This window comes from Typopeltis vanoorti, chromosome 8 (assembly GCF_054136105.1).
Source record: "Typopeltis vanoorti isolate ZY-2024b chromosome 8, IOZ_Tvanoo_1.0, whole genome shotgun sequence".
Taxonomy (NCBI): Eukaryota; Metazoa; Arthropoda; class Arachnida; order Uropygi; family Thelyphonidae; genus Typopeltis; species Typopeltis vanoorti.
In genome coordinates, this window is record NC_143556.1 from 55345420 (window position 1) to 55359901 (window position 14482).

A 14482-nucleotide genomic window follows, 5' to 3' on the forward strand; every position below is an offset into this window, starting at 1 on the left:
TTTAAATTCAGTTAACTGTTTCCTCAAAAGTAATCTTCACAAAAGACACAAATACTATAAAATTCAAATCACCATAATCAACATAATATATACACCTTCAGTCTTATTAAAACTGATTTCCCATGTAATGAACTTTCTCCACAACTGGAGTCATGCAATTAATGAATTACTCACCTAACTACTAAGCTCTGCAGATAGTGCCAAAACGCTTCATCAAACACATCATTACATGAATAACATTGACAAACCAAAAAAACTATCACAAAAAAATTTCCATATGTAGCATATAAGAAACATCTGAGTATTATACACTTATAATCAACAATTTTCAATTTAAAAAGACTAAACAAAACTAAATACCAACCTGCACACGTCTGTCACAATAGCAATATTAGGTATGCACGTTATGACTAGAAAAATAAAAGCGATAAGTTTAATGAAGAGAATTTGGATCACGAGAATTCTATATCTATTACTCAGGCAATAGTGGACTATTCCTGTACATCCCTGAAGGCACATATTAGGAATTTGATGATGAAAGCCTACAGAAGCAATGTGGTTACCAGTAAAAGATGCAAGTTAGTGTTCAATCAGAGAAGTGAAATATGGTCTTGAATGTTGATCTGAACATTACCCCTGATAATGTTTTTTTTTTTTTTTTTTTTGAAGTACAGAAACAGACTAGGTTGTCATCATCCCATTAAAGGATGGAAAGAAGATCAGATTTAGGCACTGATTACAGATGATTTCAAAGCTTAAGATGTTTCAACACTACTGTTTGTCATATGAATAGGAGGAATGGAGAGTGCTATCATCGGCAAAACTGCAAATGGGGCTCGAAATTAGTGAGAGAAGGCATTTATGGCCAGCCTAGTTGACATGTGGTCAATATACTCTCCAATTAACAAACTTTTAAACCATCTAAAACTCTTTAGATGGTAGATGAATTTCACCATCTGTGTGAGACCACTACATCACTTGAGTCCCAAAGCGGCCTGCAAAAGTTCCATGTTTGCGGGTAATAACGGTCCCTAGAGTAGGATTTCCAGACTGTAAAAAAAGAAGGGAAAAAAAAAAATCCTTAGCACATCAATGGTAATGGATGAGAAACAAAATGTCTTGGCCTATTATGGGCAAATAGGAAGATCAGTTAACATCTGCCTGGAAGAACATGAAAAATGCATTCACTACTATTACTAGGGCAAGTCAGGACTGGCAGACCATGCTTTGGACACTCCTTCACACAGGATTAGATGGAAGAAAATGAACGTACTATTTAGGAGTCGTTATAGATCTGAAAGATTACGTTTTTGAGTCAGCAATGGCTTTGAAGAATTCTCCCAACCTTAACAAATATGGTTGCATTAATTTGCCAAAAATTTGGGAATCTGTTATCAAAAGAGAAACTCCCATGTAGCTGTTTTTTTTTTTTTTCCCTTCGTTAGTGGGCACCAAAAATAGGTCTTTAGATCTTTTGTCCATTGCAATTGTATTGTTTCGCTCACTGTCGCGTGTACAAGTGTGTTGTGCTCTGATGATGCTGAGTTGAAATTCAGCAAAATATAAGCAGTTAATAAAACATCTCTCTGATAAAATTGTCTGGTGTTGTTAATACAGTTAAAAATAAGTCATGAATAACCGTCAACACCTAAGCTTATCTGTTAGATTGTAGCCCGTTTTTGCGCGCCACCCGCTTAAACACCCTCCTGTCCCTATCAGTCATTTTCAGCAGCTGCCCTGAGTGTTTTCATGCAATATTGATGCCAGAACCTTTCTATTTGTTGATCACATCACAACCATTGATTTTGGATGCTACAATTGAGCGGCAATAGCTCGTATAGACATGCCACCAATGTGATAGCTCACAATGACTGAGTTCATGTCACGTTGCCATATCATCTGTATCCAACTGCTATAATGAAATACTGCTTCTTAAAAACTGTACACCAGTTTTTATGTTATTAACAAACCTGGAATGTTTTCTATAACTTCAAATAACAGTGGCGTCCGGACAATTAATATGGTAAATGGTGTATATTCTTTGTTCAGCTGATGTCTTGTGGATTGAAATACCTCATATTCTGGGAGGAAAACCCTACTGTAAAATCTCGCGAGAAATTTTTTATTTTTTTTAAAACAATTTTCACTAAGGATTTTCCAATTTTTTTTGTCTGAATTTATAAGAAAAAGATGTGCTTAGTAAGATGTAAAAATATAAAAGAATAATTTACTGTTAGAATGCATCTGCATGTTAGACTTATTGGTAAAAGCTTAATAGGAATTAAGCCAGATTAGCGCTGAATACCACTGAAATCGTATGGTCAAGCGGCCAGCGATGATGTCAATTCTTTCATTGCTTCTGGCTAATCCTGGAATACTCTTAAATAAGAACAAATGACTGAAAATGAAATAAAAGGCAATGCAGCATGTCGCTTTTGGCTTTTTGGTCCTTGGTCTCTTGCTTGGCTCTTCACCTACAGTTCTACAGGGTTCCTTCCCTGAATCCAGGAGGATCGTTCTTCCCGTCGCCAGCTCGCTCTCTAGGTTCTGGGTAGCTATGGGAGAACCCCAGCACGTCTGACGAAAGAAAACTCTCGAGGATTAACCGGACGGAAGACGCTCCGGTCTCTATGTGTGTTACGGAATATAAATCAGACTTTTCTCTCGAGATTGTTAGCAAGTAAGCCATTATTTTGTTGTAGTATGACATATGAATGTAACTTGAAATCGTAAAGGATTGAGAGAGGTTACTTGTTAACTGGTGGTTAGATTGAATTTGATATAAGGGAAGAACATGTATTGCTAAGTATGTCTAATGCATAAGTTGCTTGTGATAGTATCTGAAAGTGTATCAATTAAGTATTGAATGTGTTGGAAGAAAGTTAATGTGATCCCTGGAATATTTATGCATGCTTGCAGGCCAAGTGTGTGTGTCATAGAAGACACTGTTAGTTCAAAGTTCAGTAAGCTTTCTGATAGTGAACGCACTATAGTTTCTGTTGCTTAGATAGCAAGTTGTCGTTGTGTGTTAAAGTGCTTCAGATTAAGTAATTCTTTTATTAACTTTATGTGCTTCGCATCATATCCTTTAATTTGATAATAAACATGTTTTTGTTTTGTAATTATCTGGTTCTCATTCCTTAGCCAATGCACTATCCTGAAACATTAACAAACCTGCGGGAATAGAATAAAGTTATGAGCCACGACTTGCATGTAAAGAAATTGTATAGAAGTATTAATTTATTTTTGTTTTCTCCTCACCCTGACTTTCAAACATAAAAGGGTCAATTAAGTGGCGCAGTTGTTACGAATAAATAAATTTCTTAATTGATATTGCGCGATTGCTCAGGGACTGTTATGTTAGATAAACTTATTACACGAGATCTATCTAGCTACAGAAAAAAAAAAAAGGGGGGGGGGGGTGCAAGAATAAATTTAAGTAAGGAAGTAGATAAATAGAATAGATAAAGGGAAAAGTAAAGTAAGTAAATATTTTACAAAGGCACAGCAGACAAAGATTTAATAGGATTTAATAAGAATAAAGATTTAATAGGATTTAATAAGAATAAAGATTTAATAAGATTTTAAAGAAACCAACAATATATTACACTACCATGTGATTGTGTAATTCCCCTTCCCAAAACTCCTTATCAAGGTTTTTCACATGTTAGACAGAGTTCAAACCAAGTCTTTTAAAAAAGGGCATAGTTATTAATGACATTGGTAGATACACTATCACTGAAAAATGCTATAGCCTTAAAAAAAGAAAAATGCAAATAGTCACAGCTACAAAGATCATAATGATGTTTTAACAAACACCTCTCATACAAGCCTTCAAGGATTTGCACATTTCTCTTGACTCCAGTTATGTAACATCTCAATTTACAGAAGTCCATATTGTCAGAAAAGAGATGACAAACTGGATAAAATAAACTTTATGCATAGATGCCCAAATTTAAATTTCATTCTAATACTAAGGAATCGACACATTTTCTCAGATTCAAATGATTATCTTAGCTTCACACAGTGTACAGTTCTATGGCACACTTTACTGATCATTAAAATTCTCTATCATACATTTATGAAAGAAAATATTCAGTGAAATAAACACTGAAATCACACTGTTCATATGAGTTTTTGAAACCCTTAATCTAAATAAATTCCAGCTCACAAAAACACAATATTGCCAGGTTTTTTTTTTTTTTCAATGAACCTAAAATATAATCATGATTGAAATACGAGGTGGTATCAAAAAGTTTCGAGACTAGCTCTGTTTATGAGAAATTACTTTATTTATCTACATTTACATACTATCACCTTCAAAATAGTCCCCTAGCATATCAATACAGCGCTCCTAGCATTCTTGCCACTTCTGGAATGTGTCCTAGAAGTCTTCTTTTCGAAGCATGTCAAGCACCTTCTGTGATTCGCGCTGGATCTCCACAATGGTGTCAAAATGGTTTGACACCATTGCGGAGAGCTGGGTCTTCATCTTTGGGAAGAGAGCGAAATCTGCAGGAGCCAAATCTGGCGAGTAGGATGGGTGTGGAAGTGAGATCTGTTGTTTCTGGAGAGAAACTCATGTGTGAGGAGAGCTTGGTGACAGGGTGCATTGTCATCGTGGAGCATCCAGTTTTTCAAGCGCCACAGATCCAGTCACTTTCGCTGAATGTCCTCCCTCAGACGCCTTAAAACCTGACAGTAGAACTCGCTATTGATGGTCTGGCCACTGAGGACGAATTCTCGATGCACAATGCCACGAATGTCGAAAAAGATGATGAGCATGCACTTGGTCGAGCTGCGGACCTGCCTAGCCTTTTTCGGTCATGGAGATGATGGGCTCTTCCACTGTGAAGACTGTTGCTTTGTCTCAGGGTTGTACCCATACACCCAAGTTTCGTCACCAGTAATGATCCTCGACGTGAAGGATGGGTCATCCACACAATGCTGACAGAGTTCTTGGCAGACTTCGGCACAGTGTCCCTTCTGCTCCTGGGTCAGCAGCCTGGGGACGAACTTGGCAGCAACATGCCGCATGTTCAAATCACATGTGAGGATTGCCTGGACTGTTCTGTATGACACACCGACAATGGCAGCAATGTTGTGGAGTGTTCTCTGATGATCCTCATGCACAAGTTGCGAAATGGTTTCGACATTTTTGGGGGTTGAGCTCGTTGAAGGTCCTCCTGATCTCTCATCGTCTTCCAGTGATGTTCTTCCACTCTTGAAGCACACGTGCCACTCAAAACTATCCAAATCATGTCAAACACCTATGTGGCAGATTTGTCCAGTTTCATGCAAATTTCACGTTTCCTTTTTGTTCTAACTTTTTGTCCATGATGAAATTGCAGATGTGGTAACGCAGGTGATCAGAATAGCATCAGTTGCACAGCTCCCGATGTACACAGGACGATGTCTTTTGGCACACTGACTTATGAAGGTAGGTGCTCCCTGTGACTGCAGCCTTGTGCTGCCATCTGTTGGCGTGTTACAAACCTAGTCTCGAAACCTTTTGATACCACCTCATACCTAGAATCATCTAGACTCAAAATTTAAGTTTATCAGATTTTGTTAATCTCAGAAACTATGCAACTGATAATTTCATCATATTTACAGTTCATAACTCTAAATGTCAGATATTAATAATTTTTTAAGATTTTTTTAAATAAAAAAAACATGCTTGTGATAAAGAAAAAAGTGGACTAAAAATTAAATGAGGAAAGTTAAATGATTAATAATGAAAATCAAATGTAGACGTGATTTTAATATCTATAACTGGATTTTATTTCTGATGGAGTCCAGTATCCTTAACTGGATTTGCAGAAACTTTTTTTCCATCTTCAATCTAGATAGCTATATATTTTTTAAACAAAGAAATAAATCACAGTGATTTCAAACAGAAAAACTGCAAATTCCTAATTATTATTTTATAAAGAAATTAGCATGTTATTATTTTATTAACACCAAGTTATAAGCAAAACAAACTAGAAATTTGTCAAAAAATATACCATTTGCTTTATTTTAATAATTTTTTAAATACTTATTTTGCAAAAATGAAAAACATAACATAAAACATAAAAATGAATGAAGGGCTATGATGGCAAACAATTCGATGAGTAGGCTATGTAGAAGGAATGGATGCGAGTTTTTGGATCTGTGGAGTGAGTTCGAGGGAAGATTGGATTTGTATAAGAGGGATGGCCTACACCTGAATGCGTTTGGCATCAGGAGTCTGGAAAAACTAACAACTGGGATGAGACCTAACACAGAGAGTCAGGGAAACCAAATTAAAAAAGGGAGGAATAGTGTGAATGTGAGTGTAAGAGCGACAAAGGTATATAACTGTGTGAATGACGGGAATGGGCTTTGTCATGGAAATGTTGACGAGGCAAGAACAATTTCTAGGTTTGTGTTCGCTGGTTCGGACCAATCATGTGTGTGCAAAGATGTCTACATGTGTTAGACATTAGAGAAGAATAGAGATCTGCAAGTTGTCCAACTCTGACTGCAAACAATAATATATGAAAGAATATGCAGGTAGGTTATTATGTCTGTACACGAATGCTAGGAGTATCAGAAACAAAGGAGTAGAGTTTATTGCCTTAGTCAATATGTTGCGACCTCAGATTGTAGGAATTAGTGAGACCTGGCTATCAGAATCAGACCGAATAACTGGTATCGAGTGTCATGAATACGGTATTTTTAGGAAGGATAGAGTGGATAGGAGAGGAGGGGACGTGCTGCTAATGATATTGGATGACTTAAATCCAGTAAAAGTTGAGAAATACTACTATCAATATTTCATGTGGCAGTTTGAAGCCTTCTGGTGTGAGGTGGAATCTAACAAGATAAATTACATAGTGGGGTGTCGTTACAGACCTGATAGATCGGTTACTGGTGGTGAAGAAATGCATCACCAAATAGAAAAGGAGCGCGAAAAGAGTAATCATAATGGGAGACTTTAATTATACAAATATTGATTGGGTAGCAGTAGAATCTCATGAGAAGAAAGAAAATGCATTTATTGGGGGACAACTTCCTCAAGCAGCATGTGACAAAAGGAACTTGAGGTCAAAGAATGTTAGATTTCATTACAGTGTCAGAGGATGTTTCAGTTAAAGATGTAACTATTCTGCCTCCACTTGGTGACAGTGATCATGCGGTACTCACTCGGGAAGTGACTAAGTTTATGAATGATCCATTCAGAAAAGGTTACATGCTGAACTACAAGGCAGGAAATTATGACCAACTGAGGAGTATACTGAGTTCAGTGGAATGGGATCGGTTGCTGGATGGAAAGAATATCGACAATGCAAGGGAAGCATTTAAACAATACTTAAATGATGCAATATCAGAATGTGTCCCGAGAGTTCGAAAAATAAACAGAGTAGGAGTCAAATGGATGTGTAATCTTATTAAGCAAGAGATTCGCAAGAAAAGGACGATGTTGAAGGAATACCATGTGCATAAGGATGACGTCCATTATGAATGTTATAAGCAGCAGGCTAGAATAGTCACAACTGTTGTATGGAAAGCAAAGTCTGATTATGAAAAAAAACTGGCTCTGTGTGCTAAGACAACTGATAAGAATTCTATCGATATGTTGCAAATAAAAGAAAGAAAGAATGAATATGAAAGAATAACTCTTCTAAATCCAGATGGCGTGAGGGTTACAGATGCAGAAGAGGTTGTTCAGTTAATGAGTGCCTATTTCGTTAAAAGCTATCAACCTGGTGAACGCAACATTGAGCTCACTGTTACCTCTTCACTAGATAAAGAAATGCAGGTGTATGTGAGGCCAAGGTATTACAGCTGTTGCACAAACTGAATAAGAATTCATCAATAGGGACTGATGGGATTTCAGCACGTATGCTTAAAGAGTGTTCAGCTGAACTGGCCATTCCTTTGACCAGGATGTTTAATATGTTTCAGAACAGGGAAGATTCTGCAGGAATGGAAGGAATGTATGGTAATTCCATTGCACAAGGGTGGTGCAAAGACCGATGCATCCAACTATCGACCAATTAGTATCTCAGGAGTGTGGTGAAGATTTTGGAAAAATTGGTTAGGGCCTGCATTCAGAAATGGGTTGACAGTGAATCTCTACTTTGCAATGAGTAACATGGGTTTACTAAGAGAAGGTCATGTTTTAGCAACTTGCTCACATTCTATAACAATATCATTAAACTAGACAAGGGGAATGGATACACCATAATACTTTTGGATTTTGCTAAGGCTTTTGACAGAATACGGAATGGCAGACTGCTGCATAAATTGGAGAAAATGGGTTTGGGTTATACAATATTAGCATGAATAAGAGGATGGCTGACTGACATATATCAAAAAGTGGTATACTGGGGATCTGAGTCTGCAAGGTTTAAGGAATCCGAAGCGTTGTTGTCTTGACTTGCACATCCCATGAGACACTTCGCAAGTGCGGCAGTAGGCGGCCTCCTAGGGGCGATTCCTGGACACCTTTGGGTGACTGACTGGCCTGCTACTCTATTCCTCCCTTCCAGGGTTAGCAGCCCTGATAGGGTTAAGTTTCCTTGCTTGCAATAACTCATCAGATGAAGGCTCCGACTCTCATAGGCCAGAGCCAAGAAACTCGTCAAGTGTGAATCCAGATGTCTATTTCTTGTTTGGAGGTGATCCTGCCATCCGTTCCCAGTGGCGTCCTCAGGAAGAAAGTTAAAAGAAAGCTCTGCAAAGACTGTCATCAACCCATTTATTCAAGTTCTCATCATGCTTGTTCTGGCTGTCAAGGAGTTCCCAATCTCAGACATTTCATATGTCAGGTCTGTGATCGTGCATTCTCTACCACAGTTGGCCTTGGCATGCATCGCACCTCGAAACATCCAGCCAAAGCCAACGCTGCAATAAGAACAGAGCGCATCAAAGCACGTTGGACTGCCGAAGAAGAAAAGATCCTCGCCACTCATGAGATCAAGTTGACGGCTCGAGGGATAAAGAAAATCAATGAGGCTTTATTTAAGGCGTTCCCATTAAGATCCTTGGATGCCATCAAGTGTCAAAGACAGAAAGCTAGTCAAAAAGCCTTACTTCAAGAATTGGCAACCCAGCTGCAACAAGAATGGACAGGTAATATCTCCATATCTCCTGTCTCTCCATCTTCCAGCCACCATCCTGCTGTTAAAGAAGAGGTTTTGATTCTCAGACTGACATCATCTCTAGATGATCCTCCTCTTCTGGAATATAACCATCTAATTCTTAAATATCTCATCCAGACTCACCTTCTTGGAATGGATATCACAGATCAGTTGAATGACTACCTCCACGTTGAATTCTATGAACACTTCATGCCTCGTCAACATCAGCCTACGTTTCATTCTATAATGACTTTGTCAAATAGGAAGCAGAGGAAGAGGGCCTATGCAGCTATGCAGACCCTCTATAAAAAGAATAGAGGGCAAAGTGCCAAAACCATCCTTGACGGTGCTTCCCCTCCACTTACATGATGATTTTGTCAAATTCTGGAGTACAGTCTTTTCTGCTCCACCTCCACACTTCCCTGATTATGATGACCAACCTGTCTCCATCTAGGAGATTAAAGCAGTTCTTCCATCCAATTTCTCTGCCTCCGGACCTGATGGCTTTCCTGTGTCTGTGCTTTGGAAGGTGCCGTTGAAGATTCTTCAAGACTTAGTGGACATTCTCCTTTCCAGTAAAGTAATACCACCATACTTATGTGCTTCAAGAACTATCTTCATTCCGAAGAAAGAAACTTCAAGCTGTGCATCAGACTGTAGACCTATTACCATCTCCCCTGTGTTACTTAGACTCTATCATAAAATATTAGTTAAATGACTTCAGCAACATATACAGCATGATTATAGACAGAGAGCTTTTGTCCCTTCGGACGGCTGTGCCGAGAATATATATCTTCTTTCTTCTCTTCTCTCTGATTCCCGATGCCACCTTAAGCCACGCGATATAGCATCGCTGGACATCCAAAAGGCCTTTGATAGCATCTCCCTTCCTGCTCTCCTTCGAGCGCTGTCTATTGCTGGATGTCCAGAACCTTTTCTTTCCTATGTTATGGAGCTATACTTGGGTAGCTTTATCACTACAGGGTCCCATGCAACTTCTACTCCCGCAGTGCAGGGTGTTTGCCAGGGTGATCCTCTATCTCCCCTTTTCTTTAACTGCGTCATAGATGAGTTTCTTCATTCTCTTCCTAGTCATATAGGCTACTCTCTAGGCGCTTCTTCCTTTGTTCACGCCAAAGGGAAGGTCTTCCTTTCCCTTCTATCCTAGAAGCTGGAATCGCTTCTTTGAGGAAAGCTCCTCTCAAGCCCCAGCAAAGACTGTTTCTCCTTTCCCACTATCTCCTACCTCGCTTTTACACAATTTGGTGCTTAGTATGACATATATCTCGATACTGTCCCGAATGGACAGGGCTATCCGTTTAGCCATGAGATCATGGCTCCGACTGCCGCCTGACACTCCTACTGCATATTTCAATGCGAGAGTGAAGTATGGTGGGCTTGAGGTTCCATCACTTAGATGGCTGATCCCACGCCTGTGGCTGTCAAGAATCACACAGTTAGAACTATCTTCTTCTCCCATCTGCAGAGAGGCTTTCTATAGCCCATTAATACAAGAAGACTTTAGGCGGGCTAAAGGCTGGTCCCATTACCAAGGTACTTTAATCGAGTCGGCACCCGCAGAACACAAGAGATGGACATCTCTGTTGCACTGTTCTGTAGATGGTGCTCCTTTAAAAGAGTCATATCTGGTGCCTCCCCAGCATGATTGGGTAAGGGATGGCACCAGACTCCTCCCTGGGTTCGAGTATATTGACCTTATCAGGACGAGGATTAATGCCCTGCCTACTCGAGCCCACACAGCTCAATGGAGTAGTGACAACTCCAACTGTAGGGCTGGCTGCCAATACAGTGAGACGTTGTCTCATATAGCCCAGTGTTGCTTCCGTACCCATGGGATCCGCATGAGGAGGCATGATGACGTGGTCTCCATTCTGAACAACCGCTTTAAGAACAAAAGTTGGGAGACTGTGGTGGAACCACATTATAGGACCTCTGCGGATTTGCGTAAGCCAGACTTAGTGATTAAAAGAGATGGTGACGTTTGAGTAGTTGATGCCCAGGTGGTGGGAACAGGGCGCCCACTTGCCTATAGCCATAATAATAAAGTAAATTATTATAAAAATAACCAAGATCTAGTTAGTAAGTTACGAGAGGAGCATGGGGCAACTCCGAGGTTTACCAGTGCCACTATCTCTTTACATGGCGTATGGAGTGCAGATGGTTATAAGGACTTAAAACAGCTTGGGTTTACGTAGAAGGATATAAAAGTTCTTTCCTTGAGGCCCTACAGGGTACACTGCTGGCATTGTGTTGCCACCAGAGAATGACTACAATAATAACTAGAACAGGCATAGGGTGAAACACTTGTAAAGGCTTAAGCCTGTATCAAGTCTGGACGTGATGTAAGGGTAGTACTGCCCATAACCAGTACAAAGATTAAAAATAAATAAATAAATAAATAAAAAAGTGGTTGTTACCACATGGATCAGTGCTTGGTCCACTGTTATTCAATCTGTACATTAATAATATTGGAAAGGATTTGACAAGTGACATACAGTTATTTGCTTATGATGCAAATATAGGTAGGGTAATCAGGAATGCTGCTGATATGCAGTCTTTGCAGAATGCTTTGTGGGCATGAGAAAATGGGTGTCAGTTCAGCCACAAATAGGCTGGATTTGTGGGCATAGGAAAAGTGTCAGTTCAATGTCAATAAATGTAAAGTCATTCACTTCGGCATGATTAGATATCCAATGTCTTATTATATTGGTGGGATCTTGGAGTGTTAATAGATAGGAAGTTGAAGTTTAGGGGCCATGTGGCAAAGATTACAAATACAACTCTAAAGATAATTGCAAAGCTGAAACGAACGTTCACATGTAAAGATTAAGGATGTTATTTTGCCTCTTTACAAGGACTTGAAGACCTCACTTAGACTATTGTGCACAGTTCTGGTCTCTTGTGGTTTCCATTGTGATTCTGATATACTGAAGAGAGAGTACAAAGGGGTGTGTTAAAAATGATATCAGGATTGTGAAATACTGATTATGAATTTGTAGTTAGTAAGTTATGGGAAGAGCATGGGGCAACTCAGAGGGTGCGTGATTGGAATGGATTGCCATTGGATGCTGTAAGTGCAAGCAGTGTGAATGAATTCAAGAATAAGTATGATAGCTGGTGTGTGTAGTATGTGGCCTCCCGTGAAGAGTCTCTGACTCCCTGGAGGTCTCTCTTGATAATAATAATAATAATAATAATAATAATAATAATAACGTACTCTGTTCCTCCTCCTCTTCCTCTTCAACATCATCTTCTTCTACTCCTTCTTCATAAGGAAATTCTACTACTGGCTGTGGCGTGTCTGGTGGAGTAATATTTTCATATGGTGGTATACCTGGTAAACAAACTTCAAATGAAAACAAGGCTTTCATTTACTAAAATTATACAGAGATCACGTTCATAAATAAAAAAGAAATATAATTCTATTTTTAGTTTCTATTACATAACACAGTCAATATTTAATGATGAATTAATAATATCTAGCTGACACTGAATCGATACTTAAAATATCTTCAAATGATATGTATAATCATTTTCTAATAGAATTGGTATATTAGGATTTCAGTAGATGGAATTTTTCATTTTATGGAAGTTGGAGAAAGAACATGAGGGCATCATGGAAGTTGAGAATGAATGCTGTAAAGAAGGGGAGTTTAGGGCTATATTTTTCTCTCATAGAGTAGTGCGTGCTTTCTCGCTTGCAATTTAGTTGAACAAGTGCACATGCTCACTGAGATTGATTGGTGACTGACAACCGATGAAGGGAGTGTTCAGTACCTAGATAACAGAAGAAAACAAGAAGAGAGAGAAAGAATGGAAGTTTGAAAACTCAGACACCAAAAATTTTGTTTTAGGAAGTTTTTGAAAATTGACAGTCAGAATTAAATTAATAGAAGATTACAAAAATGGAATCTTAGCAAGGCGAATTCTTGGTCTGGAAAAGTTTGGACTGTCAACAAGTGAATAGTAAATAAAAAGAGATTAGGCATTCCATTTCAACACTTGAAGAAACAGAAATCGGAAAGTTTCATTTTCTCTCTCTCAAAGAAAAGAGTGATATTAATTATTTTGTCAGAACAAGCGATGGAATTGGTGAAATCCGAAACTATAAAGTGACTTTAATGAAGGGGACTCTACTTTGATACAGTGTTTATAAAGTAGTAAAGGAAACTGCTTTTCTATGATAAAGAATTTATAATTTGTGCTTCTTGTGATAAAATTGCCTGAGTCAAGAACATTTATACTCCAATGAAATAGTGAGGATGAATGAAATGAATGGAATAAACATGCTAGATAAGGAAACGGTGCATAGGTAAGTTAACACGTTTGCTGCCACGCTACTTCGCCATAGTCTGTTCCCATACACTGAGCAATTTCACTTCTTCAAGGTCAGTACGGTAATCTCGTTGCCGCCAGTAAGCGTCATACGAATATACTCGTAGTTGGCTTGTGCAGAGCATATACCATCTATGAAAATACACAGTTTTGATGCTAGCTCCACAAGCCAAGCATTTTCACTTCTTCAAGGTCAGTACAGTAATCTCGTTGGTGGTGGTAAGTGTCATACGAGTATATTCGTGGCTTGTGTAGCTGGTTCACCAACTACGAGTATACTCATAGTTGGCAGCGAACGTGTTAATAAGAAGTTTTATATTTTGAGAAAAGGAGTGATACTTTAGAGATCTCCTTTAAAGATAAAAGAGATCTCCAAAGTATAGCTTCATTTTAGAAGGCCTTGGATCCAAATAGTTTTATAGTTTTTATAGATATTAATTTAATTATATTAATCATGTATAGTTTTATTTAGTTTCATTAATTATATATATTTTTTTATTTGATCTCAAGTTAATTATTTCCTGGATTCTGAAAATAATAGAGTTAAAAGTCATTACACCAATCGAATTGAACTCTTGTAAAATTTCTTAACACTTGGTATAAAAACAATCTAATTACAGAAAGATATTAATATAATTGGCACAGCTGACCTGGTGGTAAACACCTATAATTTTGATCAGGCTGCAGTATCTGTGACATTTGCAGTTCCACATTCTCCAAAACAATGATTTCTTGAGACAAACTCAAAATCTATTCAGGTGCAATCCTTCAGCATTATATAAGTCCTTTCATCCATCAAATTCAGTCCACAGATCTACACACCATTCCTTCTTGAACAACCTATGCATTTATTGACTCATTTACAAGCATGGATTCCTTCTTAACTCATCTCTATCATATTATTGGCAACAGACTCATAATCATTACCTTTTTTTACCTTTCTGAAATACTATTTTTTTGCCTTTCAAGTCATTCATTACTGCCAAAAACGTTTACATCTTTTCATTCTGACAGCA

The 14482-nt window shown here is 38.3% G+C and overlaps 1 protein-coding gene across 7 annotated transcripts in view; it reads right to left on the minus strand.

The window, feature by feature from the left end:
• LOC150104005 (uncharacterized) overlaps positions 1 to 14482 on the minus strand; it is a 534288-nt gene that overhangs the window by 139219 nt on the left and 380587 nt on the right. For all 7 annotated transcript variants that reach the window (XM_090397243.1, XM_090397238.1, XM_090397241.1 and 4 more), the window contains one exon: positions 12349 to 12465. In XM_090397243.1, coding sequence (XP_090253369.1) covers positions 12349 to 12465 — 117 coding nt within the window. The remainder of the gene's footprint in view (positions 1 to 12348; positions 12466 to 14482) is intronic.